The 25,320-nt window shown below is 44.8% G+C and overlaps 1 protein-coding gene across 1 annotated transcript in view; it reads right to left on the bottom strand.

Moving 5' to 3' along the window:
* Positions 1 to 25,057, bottom strand: part of ALDH1A3 (aldehyde dehydrogenase 1 family member A3) — a 34,159-nt gene extending 9,102 nt beyond the window's left edge. The window contains exons 1-9 of the mRNA XM_010390982.3: positions 24,918 to 25,057; positions 21,450 to 21,554; positions 15,835 to 15,975; positions 13,502 to 13,631; positions 12,215 to 12,276; positions 9,226 to 9,354; positions 6,799 to 6,912; positions 4,307 to 4,409; positions 3,159 to 3,343 (exon numbers count right to left, since the gene is read on the bottom strand). Coding sequence (XP_010389284.2) covers positions 3,159 to 3,343; positions 4,307 to 4,409; positions 6,799 to 6,912; positions 9,226 to 9,354; positions 12,215 to 12,276; positions 13,502 to 13,631; positions 15,835 to 15,975; positions 21,450 to 21,554; positions 24,918 to 25,016 — 1,068 coding nt within the window. The 5' untranslated portion in view covers positions 25,017 to 25,057. The remainder of the gene's footprint in view (positions 1 to 3,158; positions 3,344 to 4,306; positions 4,410 to 6,798; positions 6,913 to 9,225; positions 9,355 to 12,214; positions 12,277 to 13,501; positions 13,632 to 15,834; positions 15,976 to 21,449; positions 21,555 to 24,917) is intronic.
* Between the last annotated feature and the right edge of the window lie 263 nt (positions 25,058 to 25,320).

The raw sequence follows: 25,320 nt of genomic DNA, 5'->3' as shown, positions 1-25,320 counted from the left end.
GTTGCAAGGCAAACTACAGTTAGATGAAAAGACACTGGGGAAAGAAAACATTTGTAAAAATGACATGCAAGGGTGGAACTGTTTGTCATTGTAACTAGAGCTTGCAAGGCTTGTTTAAATTCTGTCCCCTACTCCACTATTATTTATGGTTCAAGCATTGAATTCAATTAAAAACACATGATCTGGTAAAGCAAATTCTACTATTTGTTCATCTAATTCAATAGAGAAGGCAGCTTCTAAGGATCACTGCGATACTGAAAATCTGGGAGCCCCCAAATCTTCATCTCTTGCTTCATTTCAGTCAAAACTACAAGGAGAACTTTTTCTATGTCCAAAACTAGTGTTTGTAGTCCTACAAAATAGCCCACAACTGGGTCCAACAGACTGTTGGAAACAACCCTTTCTACTTAAATGTTTTATTTTCACACTTTAATCCTGAAGTGCATGTCTACAGTCTAAGGAAAAATATTCACTGTCTTATAAATCAAATTATATGCATTGGGCTGAATAGCTCCTGGCTAACAAGTGCCATCATTAGTGCTTATTTTATTTCTGTAGGTTAGGTGTTACAATCTACAAATCCCACTGTGTGGGGTTCTAAAATAACAAAACTAGTCTAGTCTTATTCTAATCTAATCACTGTTCTAGTACCCCAGGATGTTAGTCTCATGTAATGCTGTTTGCTGTTCACAGTTGTATAATGCACTGGTTAACCAGTTTGCCATCTGTGCAGATTTACTTTATTGCTTCCTGTGATACAGCTCCCAGGAATCCAAAGTTAAAAACTGCCCTTGGTCTGCATTTGAGGTTGGCACTCTGCTCAAACAGTCCTGATCACCCCTCAGGTTTCTTGTGGTGTCCTTTGAATTCCAGCCAGTCAGCACTGCCAGACACATGTGAGTTTTGGAGAAGTCTCATCAGAAGCATGCCTCATTTCTGTCTAAATTTAATACTGTTTAAAGTTGACCTAATTTTAATCAGAGCAGTACAGTTTATATCAGCATAACCCAATATGTGGCTGACAATCTTTTCCCCACTGCCATGCCACGAGCATCCATGCCAGTGAACAGTAATCCACATCAGGGGACTGACGTGAGTAAAACCTTTCTTCTTGACTTCCAAAAAGGCTGGATTAGACCTGAATCAACCAGTTCCCCAATCTAGCACAGTGCAATGCAGGAACAAACAACTACACATAGGACCACTTTGCCAGGACTAGCTTACATCAGTTTCAAGTTCTTGTGGAACAGGATTGTCATCACCTGCAGCTGATGCAGGACCAAAGAGATAATGGGCTACAACCACTGTCAGCCTAAAGGCTGGCTTTAACCCCTTCCCCCTGTTGGCTTCTAAGCCAGTGACCATCCCACAATGGGATCTATGCAGCATTGTTGTAATGCTGTTGCATATCCTCACCCTGACCCACACAAAAGGAGAATGAAAGCATCAGGCTGGATCTGAAGCATCTCATGGGGAGAGATGAAGACGACAAATTTTTCCTGGTGGTTCGTCCCTTATCCATCAGTTCAAGTTAAAAAAAACCCTCACAGCCAAGCAGGTTACTTCAGGGACAGTGGGGAAAAAAATATCTGGAAGCTTTACATTTGAAGAGTAACTTGTGGGCAGGTGTGAATCTTTGCTACTTTCGGAGGTATTTTTAAGTCCTTGTGACACTGCATCATTTCTCTCCTCTGCTTAAGTTTCTGTATATGCCCACAACACAGGCTCCAGAGAGTGAGGAACCATAGCTGCAGAGGAAGCGGTTGTTCCTTTGAACTGGCAACCACATAAAAGCTTTGGGATTTACAGTTTCCTCCCACTCCCTCAACACCTTCCCATCCTGGCCTTGACAATTGCATACACAGAAGTTCAGGTGTGTGTGTGTGCTCTCTCTCCTACAAGTGTAACAGGTAAGCCAGAGCAGGGAAAGAGGACAGATGGGCCATATTTAAAATCTGATCAGACACTGCTATTCCAAATTACTGTTATCCTTAATTACAGCTGTGTATGCAAAGGGTCTCCCTTAAGCCACAGGAGCGATCCCAGAGGATGGGAAGTGCTCTGACAGCCTGGCAAGGGCTGGGAACACAGATGAACTGTAACAAACAGCCCAGTTCTACATGTTCCAATCACTGCAGGGTGTTTCACCCTTTAAAACTCACAACTGAATAGATTCAGGAGCTGTTCTCATGAAACCGCTTTGAGGGTCAGCTCATCTCTGCTAGAGCAAGTCTCAGCATGGTATTCTTTTTCTAAGAGTGCTGAGCAGTTTGAAATCTCTTTCTAGGCAAGTTACAGGGCTAGATGTAGCCTCAGTATGAGCAGGGGATGTACATCAACTTATTCCCCATGCAAGAGGACAAATAATGAGGTTTTGCCATGCATGAATCATGTGTATATTCAGATCCAGATAATGAGAGGCATATGTCCTTAGAGCCACCCCTTCTCTGAGGGAACCCACACAGCATCAAGGAAGAAAAACCCACAGTGCAGTACAGAGCAAAAGAGGCCTTGGCTATTGGTTTCTGGGAATCTTACTTTATTTTTGGTACCAAACAGTGGGCCTGTTAGAAGATCTGACCTAAGGATCATCTTCCCCCAGAGTTCTCCAGCACAACTCAGATTGCCTCAAAAGGAAAAACTAAGAGGAAGGCTCTGGAAGTATTGAGGAGGCTGGTCCTGACAGCAGTTTGGCATGTTTCTTCCTTCTAATTCAGCTGAAACTTCTCCAAAGGATCAGAAAGGGAGCAGAGGAGGAGAGGGAAAGTGAGGACTCAGGAGTCTCTGGGCTCTAACTACTTGTCATCACCCACACAGCCAAGGAGCTGAATAGCCATTTAGCTGCACTCTTCTGCACAGAGCTATGGCTCACTGCAACATGCTTTGTATTACTGTACCAGGGAGACAGCCCCTTCCATAAAGCTGGATAAGAACTGAATTAAACACATTTGTGTTTCTAAAAAAATTACAACATAACATTTCAACAGTTGTGATTAATTGATATTTAAAATAGAGAGGAAAAATAAAGCCACGATACATTACTCACCCCTCGGCACTTCTGCTGGGACTGTATCCGTAAGGATAATATTTACACAAGGAAAATTAAACAAAACCACAACCAAAAACCAAACAACAACTGCTCTCAGACACACAGTTACCTGGGGCCCTTGTTCAGTTCTGGCATCAAAGGGGTCTCCAACCAGTCTCTTCTTGGCAAACTCCACGCTGCGCTTGACGAACTCAGGGTAGATCTGCTCCTCCACAAAGACGCGGGAGGCAGCTGTGCAGCACTGCCCCTGGTTGAAGAACACGCCTTGGTGGGCACATTCCACTGCCAAGTCCACTGCGAGATGACCCAGAAGGGAAAAGCATTACCACACGCACAGTTCCAGCATTCCAGTGTTTCCAGACTTGTTTTTTAGCTTTCTCTTTGGAAAACCTCCTTTAAAAATGCTGACAATGGTCCACACCCATTGAAGGCACTCACAGGGCCTCACTGCCCCCAAACCAGATTTTTTGTTGTATCCACCCCCCTTCCTGCCTTTTGTCTTGAGGTCTAGTTTGCCATAGATCCTGATACTTTCTCCCACAAGGACTCACTGAAGGCAGTGACCAGTTTTTCTTGTTGTGGAAATACAAATGTGGATTCCTTGATACCATGCATTGGTTCTTAAAGGCAAGTTTCAGTCCTGATTGTTCAGAAAGCAGCATGCCAGCTTTGGCCAGATCCTTGCAATGCTCACTATCAGCAGCTGCCTCTGACTTTCAACCTGTGCTGTGCAGGACTGGAGAGGATTTTCCAACCATTTTGGTGGTCCCAGGTTACACATATCTCCTAGTAGTACTCAGTCACATAATAAAATCACAATGAAACACACAACATGAGCCCTGCAGACCACCAGGACAGAGGTGAAGGCTGGATTAGATCAGGTTCTACAAAATTCCCCTGACACAGGAATCCCTGCAGAGAGGCTGCTTTGCAGAAAACTGCTTTCCCTGGTGCTTGGCTCAGGCTCTGCAGCACTGTCAACCAAAGAGAAAGCCTACAAACAGCAAACACACAAGTGTAAGATTTACCTGCAACTGCAGCCATCCCCAGGGAGGGCAACATGGGCCATAGGAATGATCCCCATGCTGGGGAAGAGCTCTAGGAATGCAGAACTACATCCTGCCTTTGGACAGAGGTTTCCTCCAGCCTTTGGGGTGGAAACATCAGCCCTGTGAGCTGCCAGAGGACAGCAGAGACACACAAACCCCACCACCCTCAAGCATCTTACAGCAAATACACCCAGCTGCCCATACTCACAGTCTGCATCTGCACACACAATGCAGGGGTTTTTCCCTCCCAGCTCTAATGTCACCCTTTTGAGGTTGCTTTTAGAAGCAGCTTCTTTGATCAGTTTTCCAACCTGTATCAGTGAGACACAAAGAGGACATGAGTTGTTTCCCCTAAAAATCTCAAGTGTGATTCCAACAACGGTGGAAGAGCCTGGATGGCAGCTGAAACAGGGAGAACACTCTGAAATGGGTTGAGTTTCCTACTGCTGTTTCCTACCAGCCCCAGAATTAAGGTTTGAGTTAGGCAGGTCTGAAAGGACAGGCTATGTGGGAGAGCTATAGCTGTATCCTGAAGGGAAGGATTTACTCTGCTTTCAGAACTTAGTAATCTAATGTTGTTAGAAACAGTATGAATTAAAACTATTTAGGACCTTTAGTTGTTAGGGCAGGTTAATTTCTTAAGTGCAATGTAATATTTGAATTTACTCATATTATAATTGTTTTCTTGTATTTTACCTTTGCACATGGAAACCTTACCTTTATTTCTTGCCCTGGAGTGGAACAGTGAGCAAGGAAAGCATGGGGCAACTGGCTGGCAATTACAGGTCTGCCTTTCTCATGGTTTGCCCTTGTAACTTGAGCATGACTCCTGAACTTAGGAGAGATCATCTCTAGTCACTCAGAGCTTAGGCCAAGAGACAGCAGGAATAAGTGCATCCTAGCTTTGCAAGAGGCATTACCACAGGCTGGCTGGCCAAAGAGGAGCAAGTTAATAACCTAAGAGAAGAGATCTATATGGGAAAATTCTTGTAGAGTTTAAGATCAGTATTTCCAAGCTGGCACTGAGCCCAAGCTGGGGCTTAATAACTAAGTCAAAATATATTTTGAATTAGCTTCACTTCCTGGCTCAGAAACAGTAGCATTGTGCTGCAAATACTGCAGAGATGCAGCTGAACTCACAGATGGGTGGAGGGGGAAGAAAACACTTTAAATTACACATGCATTAGCAAAGGTTCTGTCTCCCTTGGTGTTTCCTGCACACCCATGGATTAGGAGACAAGCACAGTGTCTACAGGAGTTTTTTGCCTACAGGCTCCAGCAGCTGAGATTTTCCTTCTGCCACTAATCCACTGGATACTCCTTTTTCATTAAAAACCCAAACAGACACATGTGGGCTGGATGGGTCTATAAGCTCTATTGTTTTCACTCAGCTAATGTCTCATCTGGGCTAAAAGTTTCTGATCTAGGACTTGAAGAGAAGCATGTAACTGAGTAAACTGAGATTAGACCAACTATCAAGAGAGTAAAAGCTCACTGTGAACTTGTACTTTATTGCATTCTGTTTGTTCCCTTGTTCCCTATACAGAAACAGAGGCTTAGCATACCTTTTCCTATGGGATAGGCACAGCAGTTAGGATGTACACAAAGCCACTAGATGGTAGTGTTGGTAAATGCTGCAGGTTTTGAGTGTTTGGAATTACCTTTACAGACCAAGAACACCTTTCAAGGTAATTTGTCATCATTATACATTCACATCACACTCTGCAATTACAAGGGCAGACATAAGAATGGATGAATTCAGCAAATGTTCAACAAGAATAGTGTTCCTCAAAGAAATAAGAAACTGAATTTGCCTGACTGATTTGAAGCTGCCCCCACTGGTGTGATCATTTCCATTCTTTGGACACTGCCTCTATTCTGAAGGTGCAGATCTACTGCAAGAAATATATAAAGCAGTCAGAGGAAAAATGTTCACTTTTCTAAGCAAGCTGTTGTTTGAGAATTTTCAGCAGTGATTACTGCAGTCAGATTTGTTTGCATGTCTCAGCTGTGCTCAATTACATGGTCTTGGCCAAGCCATGTGCACTTTTCCCACATAGGTATGGAAGAGGATGGCTGTAGGTGATTGATAGTGCAGAGGTCTCACTGCCACCCCTCTCATAAACAAGTCAGACACATCTATTTACAGGAAAAAAAAGCTAAATGGAAGGTGCTTTACTGTGCAGGTCTCAGAATGAAGCTCAAATGTTAATCCCCTCCACGTCAGCAGAGAAGACCGTGGGCACGAGGCCATGTTTTTATTTAAGTCCTAGTTCCTCAGAGGTAACTAAAGCCCAGGAAGAATTGTTCAGGGCTCTGACTGACATGTTTTCCAGTTGCAGGGCAGGACTGGCAGGCAAACATGCCCAGAACCTCCATCAGATCAATGACATGATGTTAAGTCACTGCCAGCCTGCCCTGTAGACTGTCTTGCCTTATGTCAGAGCACCTTTTACTTACAGAAATGCGGTGGTTTGGCAAAACCCAGCTTTCAGAGATGGGGGATTATTAAAAGCACAAGGATCTGAATTAGACAAATATCAAATACTTCTCAGAAATCCTATCACAGGGAATGTGATGGAAAAACTGCTGGTTATACAGAAATCGCTGACATTTCATAGGTCCAGTCTTGTATGGATAACAGTTTATTAGAGAATGCAAAGAGGAACAGCAGGTGTCTATGAGAAATCCATCACCTACCTTGGTTGATCCAGTAAAAGCAATTTTATCAATGCTGTCATGGGTAGAAATTGCAGCTCCAGCTGTGGGGCCATAGCCAGGCACAATGTTCACCACACCTGGAGGGAAACCCACCTGAAACAGAGGTTAAAAACAGCTATGCAGAGAATTTGAGAGCACAGCTCATTTCTCAGGAAGGCTGAATTAGTTGTACTATCCTCCTCTGAGCTCTTACCAGATACATCTATGTTTTCCAGGCTTTCTAGTGACATGGCAGCAGGCTACCAGCTGGAGTAGATGTGGGTGAAACTAACAGCCATGCTTAGGAAATGCCAAGTTTCAGTAAGAATTCTTGGAGAAGTCCCAGTTTCAAGTCAAAAGAGAGTGAGTCTTTCAGCCAAACTTGGCCCCCAGCTACTGCAGTGCAGCTGCAGCCAAGGGGTAAATGAATGAAAGTTTGTTTTGAACAAAGGTTGACATTTGTGGTTCTTCAGGGACCAGAGGGATTAAGAAGTCAGTAAAACCTCACTAGATGATGGGGCTAATAAAACAGGAGTACAAAAGCAGATGGTAACAAGACTTATGCAAGTTTCCACCACATTTACTACCTAGATTAGCCAACTAGTAATTTTGCCAAAACAGACAAATGGCAAAACTTCAGGTGAAATTCTAGTGCAAGGAGAACTGAGGGACTTACTGGTTTGGTTTTACTTCCTGAAACAAGAGTTTCAAGGATTATTGCTCTTCTACGTTAGCCTTCCCCTACTACTGAAAGCACAAGGTTGTTTTCCTTGCAATTTCTAATGATGGAATTGCAGAATGTAACACATTTGCTTCATTTCCTATGAATTTTTAATACAAAATCTCAATAAACGGCACTTCTTTTTAATAGAGAAAAAAAGGAAGCTTTTGTTCATGTACTGTCTTGCAAAAAAAATTATCCTCATAAGACTTTTTTCCCCCCGTTTTTTCTTTTCATAAATTGGAAGGGCAGTCTCATTTCTCCTGTGGATGTGACAATGACAAAAGTGCATTTAATGGAGTTTGCATCTTAGCTAATGAGTTTTCAAGCAAATACTGCATGTCAAATTGTGCAAGTAATGGTGTTTGGAGTCAGCAGCAAAGCCACAAAGAAGCAAAAAATTGGTTCAGAACACCCTGAGCCAAAAAGTTTTGTTCTGTTTTTCAGCAAAAATGAAAGCCAAAATATTTTGGTTGGCCAAAAATTATTTCATTGAATGTGACACATAGCTTTGTGCGTGTGGTAACATCTTCTGCATCCTTTTAAAGATGAAAACCAAAAAAGTTTAACTTATTTTTCTGAAAAACTGCAAAGAATTTAGCTAATTTTGGGTGGAGAAAGGAGCATCTTCAAATAAAATTATTCTGCTCTAATTACACTTGTGTCCTGAATGACAACTGTGAGAAGCAGCAAGCTTAGCATTTCAGCTGAAAAAAATTAATTTTACCAGAATTGAATGGGTTTTTTTGGGGGGAATGCTATGCCTGTGTTTGGGGAGGTGCATGTCAGAGTCAAAAAAAGCAGTGGTGCATGACAACTGCACCCTGTACTCACTCACCTTGTGTAATCTTATTAAGCCAAGTAACTGTAGGAGATACTTAACTGGTATTATTTTTCCACTTCCTTTCCTGATGGAAGAGCCCTAAGTGTCAATTATCAACATATCCTTCTATCTTCTCCCAGGCTAAGCCAAGAAAGGACAAAATCATCACTTGACTGAGCCTAACAAACAGACTTCCAGCTGAGAGGCAAAAGCCCATCTACAACTCTCTTAGTTTTCCTCAGTCAGTCACATCCATAGCTACAGGAAGCCGATGTACTGGAGCAGTGCTGGAAGGTTCTGTGCACCTCCCACCCCCTCTGTACAATTAACAGATCTGTTGGCACACAAGATCCTACCTGACAAGCCCTAAACCAGCGTTTTAAATCCCAACCTATCATCTTGCCTTTATTTCAGTTGACTTTACAGGCCAGACACAGCTAAATTTTTCTATGAACCACAGAAATGATGAGGAATTGTTTCCCAGGGCACTCTGTCTTGGTTGAATTATCCCACTTAAAAACAACAAACACAACTCTGTTGTCTAATCACACTCTTTTTTGTCCCATTGTCTAATAAAACTGAGCTGTTGTCTTTCCCTCATTATGGAGAGGGGAAGACAAGGCAGAGGAATAAAACCATCATTTTTTCTCTCTGCAGCTTCCTGGAAAAGGAGAAAAATGCACAGGTTTTGTGATGTTTGCCACCTCCTAGCCAGTCAAAAAGGCCTTTGTAAAAAAAGACTGAAGACGGAGGTTGTTCTCACTTTCCTTTGTGAGGCTTTAATATCTTTAAAACCTAAAAATCTGGACAGCCAATTCAAAATACAACCTTCCTTATGACCTTAAGAGAACAGAACCTCGATGGGCTGTTTGGATTTCCTCACCTCCTTGATCAGAGAGCCAATGTAGAGAGACGTGAGTGGAGTTTGTTCAGCTGGCTTAATGACCAGAGTGTTTCCACAGCACAGCGCTGGTGCCATCTTCCAAACCAGCATCAGCAGGGGGAAGTTCCACTGCAAGAACACAAGTCACTGGTCAGATCAGCCTGGCACAGTCACCTACTCACTTCTATGCAGCCTTTTCCCAGCTCGGGGAGGAAAGGAACTGGGAGGAAAGCCACAAAGAGAAGCGTCTGTTTATAATACTGTGTTTGCTTGGACTAAGGAATATGACTTCCTTGATTTCCCCCTGAGATCCCTAATACTGCTGGCAGTCCTCACGCTAATCCTGTACGTTGGACAACCTTCTGCATGATGTGACCTCATTCTTTAAAGGAGTTTGATCACATTTTGTGTAGGATTTTGGCTGTTCACAGAAACTGTGTTGGAGGCAGTTTCCTGATGCATTCTGTACAGCATCTGTATGTGGGGAATTACAGAGTGCAACTTCTCATTGAAAAAAACCCTAATTTTTCCTCTATTAAGCACTGGCTGAGTAGTTAGGAATTATATAATATCATTCAATTCCAGTTTTATAACTAGGAAACTGCAGTGAGTTGTTCAGGCATGGAAATCTAGGGGAGATCTTATACTCCCTTCATATTGTAGATTGTTCCTTTCCAATTAGTTTTCTAATTTGGAATAAGGAACAGTCCACATCAGTTTTCTCTGTGCTAATCTCTTTCATGGTCATGTGTATTTGTGGATCTTGGAGTCTAAGCAAGAAGTGGAAAATCTAGCTCACACTGAATCTCAGAAAGGTCATTTGGCAGCAGAAAGGATTTCTTCATTAAAAATAATTAATGCTGCTTCAGGGATGATGGAAGTAGGCCAACAGCAAGGGGACTTCTTGTCAAGACTCAAGCCAAGGGCCTTCAGCTATCAACAAAGAAGCCAAGTATGTCAGGAATCCACAAATTCACACTTACAAATAAATTAGCAGTGTAGCTTTTGAGCCATGAGTTCTATTCTTACCCTGAGACAAAGCAGAATTTAGTCTCAAGTGTTATTCTTCAACTTGCTTCAGCCTTTTTCCCAGACCTGTTCCATTTCAGTGATCTTCTGCAGTAGCCACATCCCATAATTTGCCCGTTTGTCTTTTTCTCCTAAGTTTTCTTGGAGGCCTGACTGTGCAGCTTGAGCCATTTACACCTACACTACTTCTCTACACTTTCACAGCATGAAATAGCTCCATTAGGAGCTTTCTGCTGCAGAGTGGCTGGTGAAAGTAACAGTAAAGGACTCCAAGGCTGCCTCATGATATCACCTTGGGACAAAAATCAGCCATATGCTGCTCTTCCTAAGAACTTCTCTTGCTAAGAACATTGCTTTAAATATAGTCAAGCCATAGGAAAATGGGAGGACTGTTAATTGCTATAGGGAAACATACCCAGAACAGTGACAGAATCTTTTTCAATCAAGTAGGAATATACAAACCCACAGGCTGTTGGTGTTACTGAGATCGAACTGGGAAAAAAATTGGAGATTTGTTCTGAGTAAACTGAAGACAGATGTGGTTTTGTTGACCCCAATCATTCTTTATACAAACACAGTGTTGAACTTCAGTCAAATTTGGTTCTGTACTTTCTGTTGTATTTATTGCTGGTCTAGGGTCAACCTGAGATCTTACAAGTCCCACTGTGTCCCCTACAGTGGCCTTCCAAAGCATCCTACATGTAGGCTTTTAAAAGGATAGTTTCCGAAGCACTGCTGAGTGCCAGAGGTGGCTGAGTGTGACAGGAAATACCTTTTAACTGGTGATCAGTGTGAGGAACCTGAGATTTTGATCTTAAGTCATAAATTCTGCTCAGCAGCAGTCACATTGCTTTCTCAGCTAGAAAAGCTGCAAAGTCACCACGACAAATGTTTCATAACCTCCCACTTTGCCTCACTCTGACACTGCCAAATAGACCATGTCCCCTTACCAGCAGGGGTAAAAATGCAGTCCTGTGGAAGGAAAAAGCAGAATTTCCCCAGACATCTTTGGGATCTGGTCCAGACCCGGTATTCCCAGGGTGCAGCAAATCCAGTGTCTCACATGCATTTCTTTCAGTCTTTAACCTTATCTCAAAAGTCAAAATTCTCCATGAACTCTATTGATCCAAGTACCATATAATCATAGAACATTCTGAGTTGGAAGGGATTCACTAGGATCATCAGATTCCAACTCCTGGACCTGCACAGGACAGCTCCAAGACTCTCACCACAGGTCTGAGAGCATTGCCCACTTACTGAGCTCTGGCAGTCTTGGTGCTGTACCCAAACAGAGAATCTGTTGGGTACAGCAATCTGTTCTGAGGCACCATTTGCCTCAGAAATTGTAGGATACCACATTTCAAAGCATTTTACAACCAGACAGGAACAAACTCTGTCTCCCATGAGCTGTAAAGTCTTCCTGGCTGTCTGTTGAAACAGAGCAAGCAACACATGCTAACACTGGAGGCATTCCAAGAACTAGCCATACTGTGCCCTCAGCAGAGAATGAGACCTCAAGGAAAAGAAAACTCTATTCAATGAGATTTAATCCCAGAAAGCTCAGACAACAGCCAGATGTAATTAATTGATAATGGATATGATTTAAAACTCAAAACTATGCAACAGCACATGGCAGCAAAAAGCCAGCACTCATAATGCTGAGATGGTTGTCCCAGCAGTGTGAGAGTCAGAGCTCTGACTGGTCTCTGGTGACTGGTGTCAGCCTCAGAGAGCAACAGAGCATCTGATTAGGAGACCCACCCTTCCACTGCAGAGCATTTCTGTTGCCAAGAGCAATTGGCATGGGGGTAAAACACGAAACTACATCAGGCCACTGAGATGGGAGTTCCCTGCAGAACAGCTGTGTTTAACCAGGCAGCAAATAGTTGCAGGGTAGGATGGAGTGCACATGGAATTTCCAGTTCTATGGGAGATGCAGGGCACCAGCACTGTCACTTACTGGGGTTATGGCTCCACAGACACCCATCGGCTCGTGCCGGGTGAAACAGACAAAATTTTCATCTGCAAGACGAGAGTAAAAGGGAACAAAACAGTCAAAATCCTCACTTTTACAGGAAGTGTGTAAGACAACTGCACACTAACAAGTTGGGGACAGAACTAAATTAATGTTAGACAGAGAACACTGTGTTCATCCTGACTCATGTCTTTGGGACATCCCAGGTGGATGAATATCTGAGTGCGGGTCTTGTGCCAGCTTGAAAGCCAAACACCACTCATGGTCACAGTGCAATATTTGAAAACCAGGGTTCAGTTCTTTCTGCACACTCCCTGTGTTGAGGCTGAGGGGAGGATAACTCTTTATCACACTGAAGAGCAAACATAAGTTTCATTCAGATTGTGTCCTACTAAAAAAAACAAAGCACTTTTCTCCCTGAAGGAGAGAGTTTTAAAACCCATTTTCTACAGGAATCGTGTTCAGTGTAACAGGAATTGTACTTCTGCTAGGAAAACACAAAAAAATGAAACTTGAACTGAAGTAATACCATTCATCTTAAAATACTGCTGTTACTATTTCAAAAAGATAGCAGGAAGAACATTTGCCTTTCAAATTCATTCTTGCTGAACACCTAGTTTCATTATGAAGATCTGACAGAGAACAAGAACATTTCTAATGATGGGTTCTGGAAGTGATCTCAATCAGGACAAATAAGCAGTGTCCAGGCAAGCAAAGCTTTACACCCCTCTGAATGAGGGTGACAAATCTCAGTTTATATGATTGACATGGCTGCCTTTGCTGTCTGCACAAACTGAACTAGCTCAGCCCTCCAGAGCCTTTCCTCTGGTGACTAATTTCTGTCTGCAGTGCCTGTCCTTTGCACAGCCTTCGTGATCACCCACACGCAGGGACAAAAGAGGCTGAATTTGAAAATACTCTGTATTGCCCATTGTGCCACAGCGACATCCGTTCTGTTAACTTGGTCTCTCCAAAACCATATTTGAACTTCTATAGCTGGACCAAAGTGTTCTCTCTGTGTGACTGTTCTGACCAAAGGTTTCTCTGTTAAAAAAGCAGAGCCCACCCATTATTTTCCAAAAATCTATCCAGGCACTGACAAAGCCCTCTCAACAGGTTAAATATTGAAACGTCTGCTTAAAATGCATCCTGAGATAGAAAGAAAGTGCAGGCCATTTTTGCAGGTTTTCAGAAGCCAGCCTTTCCATGTATCTCCCTCCCCTTCAAGCCTGATCACATCTCAGCTCTGAAACTGGGTCTGAGGGTACTCACCCACTGGAATAGTTCTGCCTTGAATTTTATCAGCCCATCCAGCATAATATCGGAGTGTTTTTATACAGCCTTCCAGGTCAATGAAATAAGCCTGCAGAAAAGGTTTTCCTGTGTCCATTGTTTCCAGAGTCTGAAAAAAACCAAGTTGCATGCACTGTCAGATAAGGTAATGTTTTGGGGGTTTTTTTTCCCCTTAAAAAAGAGCTTTTGAAGAACCCTCTTCTCAGCTTTATTTTGCCTTGTTCTGAAGACATGGAATGTTCTTCCCTCCTCTTATATTTAGAGAATGAGCTTGTTAATACAAATAAGGCAGAAGGGAAAGCAGACACAGTTACTCTGGTGTGTACAGGAGTAGCTTTGTTCAGGGGCTGTGATGAAAGAGCACCTTCCAGAAGTCTCCAGAAGGTGAGTGTGGGTGGAAGACAGGGCTTGGGTCTGGGGCACTGGTCAGAAACAATGTGAGTGTCATGACTTCACCCTAACTGACTTTCCAACACAGATGTTCTGGAGTCCAGATGGTGTCACTAAAATCAGTCAGAGCTACTTTCCCTTAATTCGGAGAAAAAAAAAAAAAAAAAAAAATCTTATTTCCTGCTTCATAACCCTAAACCCAACCTCTGAGAAGCCTCTTTTGTCCAATGATAAACATACTTTTTACAGAGTTCTGGTAAAGTAAGCTTTGGGCTCAGATCTGTGCTGAGCCCAGGGCGCAGCAGAAGTTGCTCCACTGAAGCTGCACTGGTGCTGATCAGCTCTAAACAAAGTCCAGGCTGAGCCTGTGTCCTTCACACTCCAGGAACAGAATGCTCAGGGAATGCTTTGTTCTCCACTCAGGTCATTAAATGGGATATTGGTGCAAATGGCCAGCACATCCATAAAGGAAGTACTATCCCTTGGTAGATTGAAACATCTTTGTTTACACATGAAGTCATACCCTGTCATCCTCCACAGACATTAGGGTCCAAACAGCACTCGAACAGACATTCCCCTTGGAATGGCTAGGATTGTTATCCACTGAATGTCTGCTGAAACAACTGATTTTTATAGGTCATTGCTTAGCACTCAGCCAAGGCAGCCAGGGCTGGTTTTCTGCACTGCAAACAGCAATGCCAAACAAGCCCTCCCAGACCAGAAGGACAGCAGAAAGCTTGAAGTGAGTGTTCCTGTTCAGGGCAAAGGAGGGTGCTCTAAAGTCACATCAAAAAGTGAGCAAAAATAAACAGGGTTTATTCACACATGGATATATATATTTTATTTTCTTCCCTCTTATTTGCTGGCCAGAACTGTCTTCAGAACTGAATGTTTTGGTTTTGCCCTGCTGAAAGAGAAAGCTGTCATGTGGTTGAGAGACAATGTGTTGGAGAAAGAGACCCAGCTCAAAATAGCCACACAGGCACAGGCTCCTGAGCACATCCCATGGATGTCAATTCCTACTGACCTCAGCAGGACACTGGCTCAGGTACCTGCATATCTGACAGCATGGAATATCATAAATGCCATTCTCTGAAGATAAAAGTGCAGTATTGAACTGGAGAGTGCTCAGATCCAAGCACTTAGGTGTGGATGGACAGCAGCCCTAAGCTGAGGATGTTTGGGTGCCATTTGGAAAGGAGTACAAGGCCTGCAAAGTCCAAAGGCTTCTACCAACTGAGCACATTTTAGCTCAGGTTCTTATCCCTTTTTTCTCCACCAGCAGGACTCCTCCAGGACAGGATCACAGAATAGTGATCACAGAATAGTTTTTCAGTGCAGAAGTCCAAGTTAACACAGCTTCACAGCTATAAAGAGACTTTCCTGAGCCAGTACATTCAATATGGAAAGAAACAGTTCCAACTTACGCACATTTTAAACTTTGGATGATAATCCTTCTCTGGCTGGATCTCTTTCCAGGCCCTAATTTTAAGGGTAGGAATTTGCACAGAAGTCCAAACCCACCTGCATTTTTGTAATAAAGAATGAGTCAGCTGTGATGGTTTGGTGTGCTTTGGTTGTTTTGGTGTGTTTTGGTTTTTTTTAAAAAGGATCTAGGAGACAGCTGTAAACATCAATGATTGTTAAAACTAAAAATAAAAAATATTACTCTGAAAATTTATGTATTAATATCTTTAATCACTTCAATAAATAGCTAAAGTTCTGCCAAAATCAACTATATAGAAGAACTGAGAGCCTTCTAAGACACCTAAAATCCTCCAGAAAGAAGAACAAAGTCATGACTGCTATATGGACTCTTCTGCCCTTCATGAAAGGAGAGAAAAGAAAAATATTAGGTAGATATGGATACACCAGAGTTATGAGCCAACTGTTGCTGGCTTATCACTGCTCCCAGTACTTACTGCCAGGATGACTCTGTCCCGTTCAAGAAGATCAGCCAGTTTGTGCAGGAGTCGTCCTCTGCTTGGGGCATCCATCTGTCTCCATAGAGACCCCCTCTGGAATGCTGCCTTCGCTGCCTCCACTGCATTATCCACATCAGGCTACAGAGCAAAAGAAAACCTCAGGTTACAAGGAAGGAGCAGGACAATGCCACAGAAACTCCCCCAGGCTGCTTCCTAGTTGATGTTCGTGGTAGCCAAAGCCAAGCTGTCCAACAAAACCACTTTCATTTTACTCCTGGATTTCAATCCAAGCCGGGAATATGTTTTAGGTTTGGCCTGGGCTCATAAACAACCTTGAGGTCTGAATACCAATAGGGTCTTTCAAGGGCAATTTAATGTAACTGACTTGTTTATAAAATAATCCAGAATCATGTTCCTGCCAATACAGGATGTGACACTGGGGGAGGATGAAGAAGCATGACAGGCCACTGGCCTACATGAATTAGCCTCCTCTAAACAAGTGTGGGCAGGAAAATCCCCCATGAGACCAAGATTTTATCCAGGGAAGTAATTACAGCTCAGATCCCACCATCCAGTTCCCCTGGAGCCCATGCCAAGGCAGTTAGCACACTAAAAATCTCCCTTAGATCCTAGAACACATTTCCAGAACATTTCTACCAGATGGGAAAGGTTTTGTTATTCAGTGCTGTGACAAAGACATTTCCCCTACACACACTTAGAGCCATTCTCCTTTCACCTCCCCAACAGCTTTACCACCCTCTGGACCAAATCCAACTCTGTTTAACCAAGTTACTAACCAGATGGGGAACAAATTCCCTCTCTTCCCACACCATCACCCCCAGAGCTTCCTGCACTTGCTCTGGCCATGGTATGCCCTGGACTCCTCCCTTTACCTCACATATATTGATTTAAAAAGTGAAGCCAAGGGCATCTTCCCAATCCAGTGGAATCAATGGGAACACTGCCACAAACATCCGCGAGGCCAAGGCTGTACCTCAAGCATTGATAAAGCTTTGGACAGACTCCTGCTGTATGTAAGGTCTGGCACAGCCCAAGCCTCACTTCAGCTGATGGAGAACTTGCACCTCACTGCACTATATGGGTCAAAAGGGTGGGAGAGGAGGGAGGGTGTCAGACCTTGATCATTCCTCCCAGCACTTCACCACTTGCTGTCATCTATATCCTATCTCAAGTCTTGTCTGGATACAATTAGGAAATAAGCCTCTGCATTGATCCAACAAGGTCTGGCCACTCTCCCCTCACAGGGGGGATGTGTGGTGCTCAATCAAGAAAAAATGTTGTAGGGAGACATGTTGCCTTCTTAAAAAGTTCACGGTCAAAACTGCAAGTCATCACCCAAGGCAATGGCACCTTACATTAAATTTGGTTCCTTTCCTCTACAAGGAGATCACACAGCTTTGAAACAGTCTGACCTACACTGTCAGGAAAAGAAATCCACCCTTTTGGAAGCACACAGATGGGAAGTCATTGGAGGAAACTTGTGCTGTCACAGGATGGCTCTGGTCCAGCAAGCGATGCTGGTGAGGCAGAGGTGTCCAGAGCCACTGAGCACAGCAGACAGGCAGGTCTTGCCTGGGGCCCATCACCCACAGGCACAACAGGCCTTTGAATGGCTCACTCTGCTGGAGTTCATCTGGATTCAGACTGGCACATCACAAAAGCCAGAAGGCACCACCAGCCACTGCACACATATATACTCCCCATCCTGCCTGCTGGAATGAAGACTTAAGCTGAAAGAAGGCAATATTTATGTGACAGAGCAGGCAAAGGAACATAAGTGTGTCAGGTTTAAACAAGTCTTCTCTTAGCAGCAATTAATTTGGTCTGCAGCCAGGCTGGGAGCATTGATGTGCAGGCAACTGGGTCTGCAGTGGCACAATGCCCTTGGTACTGAGGGTCTTCCCTCTACCCTGGCACTCAGGACAGGGGGTGAGATGGCTGCATAGGCAGAGGATTTCAGTGCATGCCCAGATCTTCCCTGGTCTCTGAAAATGGGAGCACATGAGCCCTGCTGCAGCTCCTGTAGAGACAAGAATGAAGACAACCACATTTCTCAGACATTCTGGGTACAAATAGTGGCTCAGAGCCTGCAGTCAACTGTCACACAAGCAAACAGGCTTTCCCTAACAGCCTCAGGGTAGCACCACCAAGTGATATCCTGAGAGCCTTTCTGCACAGCCTCAATAGGCTTGAAAGACCAGCAAAAACAAGGAAATTCTTCAGAAAGGCTAAAATGCCGTTCTTAATCCATCCTGTTATGACTAGGCATTAGAGGAGTCTGAAAGACATGTTCATTGCAGGCATGTTGCAATAGGTAGGCACAAGGCGTGACAAAGTGATTTCTAACTGTCAAGGTGCCAGGAACACCCTGTGGTGCACAAAACCACAGGAGGAGGAGATCCACGCATCCTGGTGCGCCACTCAGATCTATAACAGATTTACTGGCATTACATAAAAAGCTCAACTAAGAATATTAAGACTGCAAAGTCTCTACAGTGTTGGGAAATGTCTGCAAACCTTCATACCCACCTGGGATGTTTGAGTTATAATACAACCCCCAGTTACACAATCACATACCTTCCCCCCTGAACAAACTGAACACTGTCCTTTGTTCTAAGCTGCCTCATCCATCTTCCTCCTCTACCTCAGGTCCTGCTCATCACTGCTCCTTTTATCTCTCCTGTCTTCTTTTCCTCTCTCCTGCCCTGGCAGCATGCTGCAGAGCACAGTGAAGACCATCATCCCACTGGCTCTGTGAGTGGGGAAAACACCTGCAAAAAAGCCTTGCTCTGCTTCAATCTCAAGGTGCCCCAGAATGCTCCAGTGAGGAGATGTGCCAAGAATGGAGCACACCCACTGGAAACCATCTGTCTTCAATTCAACTACTGACTTCTTCAAAAAGACTCCACTGTGCACATCTTTGGAAAGGCACTTTTCTGACATAGGGCACAAGCATGTCACAGTTCCTCAGTCAGAAGAGGTTCCCTGACCTGCTCTCCTGCAAACAGTCCACACATTGAATTGCTTTAACTTCCAAACTCAAGTTCTAAACAGCTACAAACAGCATCATAACAGCCAAAAATGTCCAAATGTCCAAAATCATATTGAGGACACTGCAAGTCTGCTGTGGTCTTACCTTAGCTTGCCACTACAATCTGAAGGGGACAGGCTGACTGTGAACAAATCCCTCTCACAACCTTTCAAAGATCTACACAAGAGTGAACTGTTTAGAAATGATCATGACAGAGACTTGACAGTCACAGCTGTGGACCTGCTACCCACGCTCTGTGGCAACTGAGCTGGGCACTCCTTTGAGGAAGGAGCACTTTTCCCCTGCCCTTGATAGATGTCAGCAAGCTGCTAGAAGGAAAAAGCCTGTCTTCAAGTGCTAGCACCAGGACAGCACCAGAGTTACTCCTTTTCCATTATCAACCTGGCAAACAGTTGGACACTAAGCTTTTATTTGTGAGGTAAAAAGCCTCCCAGCATCCAGTGGAAACAGTCACCATTTTATTTTCAAGGCTTCTTTTTCCACACAGACTTTTCTTTATCCCTCAACTGTCCCATCAAGGACAATTCCGTAACTAAAGAACGGACAACAAAACCTTTGCTTCTAGGCTTATAAAGCATTGGCCAAGTTTCAGCATCAGACTAAACTGTCATCGCTTAGATATTGGATGCCAAATTTCCACCCCTCACGTGCAGCCTAAGCAAAACACTCTGCGTGGCCAGGGAGGGGCAGGTTTCTGTTCAGGGCTTGGGAAGGGGAGTTCTGCTCCCAGCCTGGTGTGAAGCCAGAGCCAAACCTGGCAGAGCACAGCTGAAGCCAGAGCCAGTAGCAGGAACTGCCACCCCTGCAGTGGCACTGGCCAGCACAGCAAGTACAGTGGCACATGGGGACAAGGCACTGGAAAGCACCACCAAACACAACTCACCAACTCCTGTGGTGACTCCAGCAGACTGGAGTTACAGCCCCAAGAGGGGATGAACCAGAGCAAGGGAAGCCTCAGGGACCTCAGTTTTCCAGAAGAGAGTGAGACATGGCCAAGTGTCACCAGAAGGCAAACAGCTACTTTGGGACAGTTGTTACCCACGACTCTTTTAATTAATCCAGATCCAGGTCTAATCCCCACTCAGTTTCTTGGAAAAACCTACTTAGAGCAAAAAATTGTTTTAAAAGGTGTGATGTATAGGAGTAGAAGAGGCTTTCAGCACCCAAAGCACAGCTAGCTTACATTCTTGGCTGCAATTTCCACTAAGAAGTCAGTCACCTGTACTGAGTATCCAGGGGGAGAGGGCTCCACTGACTGGAAGTTTACAGCAACTCTCCTGCAAGCTAGAAGCTGAATTCAGACAGGGACAAATATCAAGGAGGCAAACTGCAAAACTGGCCTGATAGTTCTGTATAAAAATTTTCTTTAGCCAACATTAGAAGCAGGCACAAACTGCTCATGTAATACTCTGTAGCTGCTTGAGGAGACACTTAGCTCAGGGAACAATAACATCATGGTTTCTGCCTATCAAAATACAGTTGCATCAGAGCTTCAATTCCACTGTTTACATGCCACTGCAATTAAACACAGTTGTGTCTTACCCAGTCAGGATAAAGAAATTACACATAATGTTTGGTTCTGCCTCAATGCGTAATTGCCCCATGGATGCACAGATCCCCAGTGACAATAAGTCTTGGAGGCTGCCTCACAAGCATTGGACAAGCTTAAATACCAAGAAAAAGATCTCAGTGCAAGCAGAAATGGCCATGCTGCCCATCACTTACTGCCCACAGCAAAGAGCTACCAAAGCCCTGGCACAGCACAGCAGCTGTGAATCAGCTTCCCATGACTTCCTGTCCAAAGCCAGATCTTGGCCCAGCTCTTTTCCATAGGTCAGATCAGCTGGCCCATACACAATGAGCTGCTTTGGACAAAAAAAGTGTCATACGTGATTGTTCCTTACCTCACTCAAGCAGTTACATCTTGGGTTACTCTACAGCACACCAGGGCCAGACAGGGACTACTAAAGTTCTTGAGATACTGGTTTGATTTTAGTGAGAGCTGCCACAACCCACAATACCAGCTGGAAAAGCAGCACCACATCTCCAGCAGCAAGAGGTCAATGTTTGCATGACTGAGCTTAAATTCCCACAAGCACTCAGGTTATTTGTTGACTGCATTTAAAAAAGGGGGAGTTTCAGTTCAGTGTCTCCAACAAGCTGCCCTACAGCTGGTGTATAAACCACCCCCAGCACAGGGCCCAAGTCCTGTCAGGGATGTGTACACACCATCACTGCTACTTCCTCAGGCTGGCTGTTTCCTTCCAGTCTATGCCACAAGAATGATGCTTAATCTCATTCCTCTGACAGTGTTCAGCAGCCAGTTCCTACCAGGGAAAAGTGTCTCTGACAAGTTGGACAGGATTGATGTCACCCAGCCCATGTAATTCTTGAGCAGCACATCAAGTGTCCCAGACCTCCAGCTCAGTCTGGCCAGATGGATGTTGTTGTTAAAAGCCAGTTTTTCCTCTGTGTGCATCCCTACAAAAAGAAATCCCCAGAAAAATATCTTTTGCACTGCTTGTCCAACAACACTTACCTTATCTCCTTCCTCAATGTCACAAATTTTCTCCAGCGTTGAAGGGTTGTAGGTAGGGAACTTCTTTCCACTTGTAGACTCATGCCATTCATTGTTAATAAATATCTGAAGAGATAGCAAGGGGAGTGGGATGAGCAGGAGGAAGAAAAACAACTGATAAAGAAAAAAAACCCACAAGTGCTCCTCAAAGGTCCAAAGGCTCTTCAACTTCCATCCATGGCAGAGTCGAGCATACTCAGTCTCTCTCCCAGGGCCACTGCTGGCAGTACAGAAGCATTTCTACAAGCTTTGTGCACCCAGGTAGTTTTGAGCCAGAGGAAGGCAGAGGATGGGTCCCACACAGTACAACACTGGGATTTGGCAGTGAGAAATGGGCAGTTTTTGAAATACATCCAATGGGAATAGCAAGCAGACACCAAGAGAAACTTGTATGGTTCAGGCAAAAGGAGCCCCCTGTTACATGTCACTGTACAATTATTACTTGGCTGTTTGTGCCCTGCCCTGGGCTACCTCCACAGCTTGCTTCCCGCTCCGCCATGTCCAGAGGAGGCGGGTTCTGGCTCACTTCTACCCCTCCATGCCTTGTCACAGGCCAGATCAAGCCTCCCACGTCACTCGGAGTCATCTGTGACAAGATTTAAGTGTTTCAAAATATTGCATTTCCAGAGCAAGAACAAACAGTCCCAGCATTGCGTAACTGAAAATGCATTAGATACTGGAGTGTTGTTACTCACTGTAAACAGAGCATGAATACCTATATCCAATTAATTGATTCAGCATGCATCTTATCCACGCTGTGATCTGACTTGGCAGTGTTATATTTTATAAATATACTTTAAATAAGATTAGATGAAGTAATCTTTATTAGTAGCCTGCTAGTGGCTGTAAGCTAGTACTTTTATTTGGAAGCCATCCACATTTGCAATCTTGTTTATGAGTCTCTACACACCACCAGGAGATTAATGTTGCATCTCTTACATTTGGAATTCCCACTGCTTTGGGTCATAGTTTTCTCTCCTTGGGCAGCTTTTTTTTCCTGAAAGGACTTTTTCTTACTATTTCTGCATAAAGCAGCTGAAGTGTAATTGGCGTCGAAGCTGCACTGCTGGACCCGCCTGTTTCACACAGGCAGAGAAAAAGAAAATTTCACAAAAAATGTTGCCAAGGGAACTCACAAGAAAAGATACAATGTTAGAAATATTAACTTCAGTTTAAGACAGCAGTGCTCCCAAACTACCACTGCTATCCAAGTGCTACATTTTAACATTTACACATTTTTAACTTCAGTTTTTCTGTGTTTCACTAATGAAGAAAAGTCGTATTATAAATGTAGGAAATACAACAGGAACTGTAAATTACGGTATCAGGTATATGCTCACACTAAGGTTTGCAAAGGATACTGATTTTTCCTTTGCATTCAACACTAATTCCATGGGAAAGTGATGTTCCTACCAAGTAGTAAAACACAAGAGTGACAGGATCAGACTGTTTTAAACACAGCATATACACTGGCTTCATTCTGGAAATCCATCACATATCCCAAGTCTTTGGTGCCAGGAGTTGAAATGAAATCGAATAATATATCAGCAGTTCATGCTTCATAGCCAGAATCTGAGACAAGGAATTGTGGACGGATCACTTCCATCACGTACCCATGACAAGCACTAAGCTGCTCTATAAGTAAGATCTTTGTTAAAAAATTTTTCCTCTTCCCCAGCCCCGTAACTGGTAGAACCAAAAATAAAAATCTCCTCTAAGCAGAGGGAAGCGTTCTGTCAGCTGTAAACATCTGGTGAAACACAGAGCTTGCACAAAACCCCTCACAGTTTTATGAAAATTGACCACTGCTCATTATTTTCTCAGATGCACCAGGAGCATCAGATCAAACATCAAACTCACACTTTTAATTTACGGTGGTTTCTACTTTAAAGATACTACCTTGACTCTTTCAGCGCTCACAGTCTCTGGCAAAACTGTGGAGCATAAACTGCGTGTTTTAAAACACACACGGCTGCAGGATAAGATCCCTAAGGAGTGTTTAAAAGTGTTCACAACAATAAAAATAACAAAAACCAGAGCATTTGGATGTTTAAGAAGAACTCAAATGGCCGTGTCCATTTTGGACACAGGAAAGAGCCATTTGTGAAGCATTACGCCATTCTGCAATCAGCAGCTGCAGATCCAATTTGCTGCTAAATGACAAGTTTATCTGACAAATCAAGAGTAGATAAATTTGGGATGTTAAAAATTAATCCAGTCCAGTAATTACTCCTAATTGCTAATCTGTTTCACTACTTTGGATGCATAATTCAAATCAACACATCGCCAGATAAGCTATAGCTGTTTACTCCTTCTGAGTGCAAGGGAAGGAACTTCAAATTCTGGTTTTTTAATACAAAAAGGCAAAAGTAACACACTCATTCAGCCCCTCCAGCTCTTTAAATCCAGGCATGAAGTTGAAATTATGGCAGTCAAGGCTCCACAGCAGCATAACCAGCCAGGACACTTTCCCCACTGTGCAAGGCAGCAGGGTCAGGCTGTTGTGGAACAAAAAGCAACTTGGTGATCGCAGAGCTACAGCTGAGTTGGGAGCAGGGATTTCTGCAGCCCTGCTCAGCTCCACACGAGCCTCACCTCTGAGGGACAGAGATATCAAGCTCAGAAGCCTTTGGTTTATGTCAAAAGGTCAGGAGCAACTGTTTAAAGGGAAGCTCAATGGTGAGCAGAGAGGGGAGGGTTTGTGTGGGCTCAGTGCCCGGCCCCTCATCCCGTGGGGAGGCCATGGAGTTGGGATGAAGAGTCATCAACATGAGCACCGCTCCTCTTACAGAGCTACAGGACGGCTCCAGTCTCACAGAAGAGCCTTTCCACAAGGCCCAGTCCCGCCGGACACTGGACCTGCTCCAGGCTTCCTGTGCTCAGCACCACCCAGACCCACCACTGGCACCGAGCCACCTCCCCGCAGGGGAGCTGTGGGTCAAGGACGGTTGAACACAGCCCCAGCAAGCGGCTTCCTGAGGGATAAACCCCTCCTCGCCCTGCCCAGGCTCACCCCATCCAAATCGGATTTTGCTTAGCACCAGCAGGGAGCTGGAGGCGTTCACGGGTGGGTTGGGAGGGGAAGATGGTGTCAGGCACCAGGGCGAGGAGCCCAGGGCACCTGGGGCAGTGCAACAGCTTTGGTGGGGTTATTTTATTAAAAAGGAAAAGTTAGGTTTTGGGCATTAGGATTTGGGCAAGTGTTGCTCCATTAGAAACACCACTGTCAGCTGCTTGCTCCACCTCAAACCCCCAAAAACCTACTATCTCAGACAGCAGAAGGAATAAAAGAAGCTAAGAAAAACAACACTGAGGGTGAAAATTTCGTATTGAATATAACACCTCACCGCCACCCTGACTCCACCGAGCATCGGCGACACCACGGCAAAGCCCACCCGCAGCCCAGCGCCCCACGCCTGGCGGGCTCACCTTGGTGTACTTCACCTCCAGGCTGCGCAGGGGCCGCGGCAGAGGGGGTACTTTCTTGTCGGGCTGCCCGTTCTCCACGGCGCCGTTGACGGCAGCCATAGCCCCGCCGTCGAACCCGCGCACCTTCTGCCCGCTGACAGCGCCCGCGCCGCCTTAAGAGCGCCCCGCGCGCCGCCCGCCCGCCCCCATTGGCCACCGCCCCGCCTCGCGCGCCGGCCCCGCCCGCCGCGCCCCGCCCCGGCCCCTCGCGCGGCCGCAGGTGACGGGCGGCGCCACCCCGCCGAGGCTCCGCGCGCGCCGCAGGGGCGGGAGGGGCGCCCGCGCGTCGCGCGCGCCGCCGCGAGGTCCACAGAGCGCTCCGGCACCGCCGTCCCCACAGGGGTCTCAAAGGGCTCCCAAAGGG

This window comes from Corvus cornix, chromosome 10 (assembly GCF_000738735.6).
Source record: "Corvus cornix cornix isolate S_Up_H32 chromosome 10, ASM73873v5, whole genome shotgun sequence".
NCBI classification, from domain to species: Eukaryota; Metazoa; Chordata; class Aves; order Passeriformes; family Corvidae; genus Corvus; species Corvus cornix.
The sequence above is the reverse complement of the archived record's forward strand: the minus strand, read 5'-3'. Positions and strand labels throughout refer to the sequence as shown.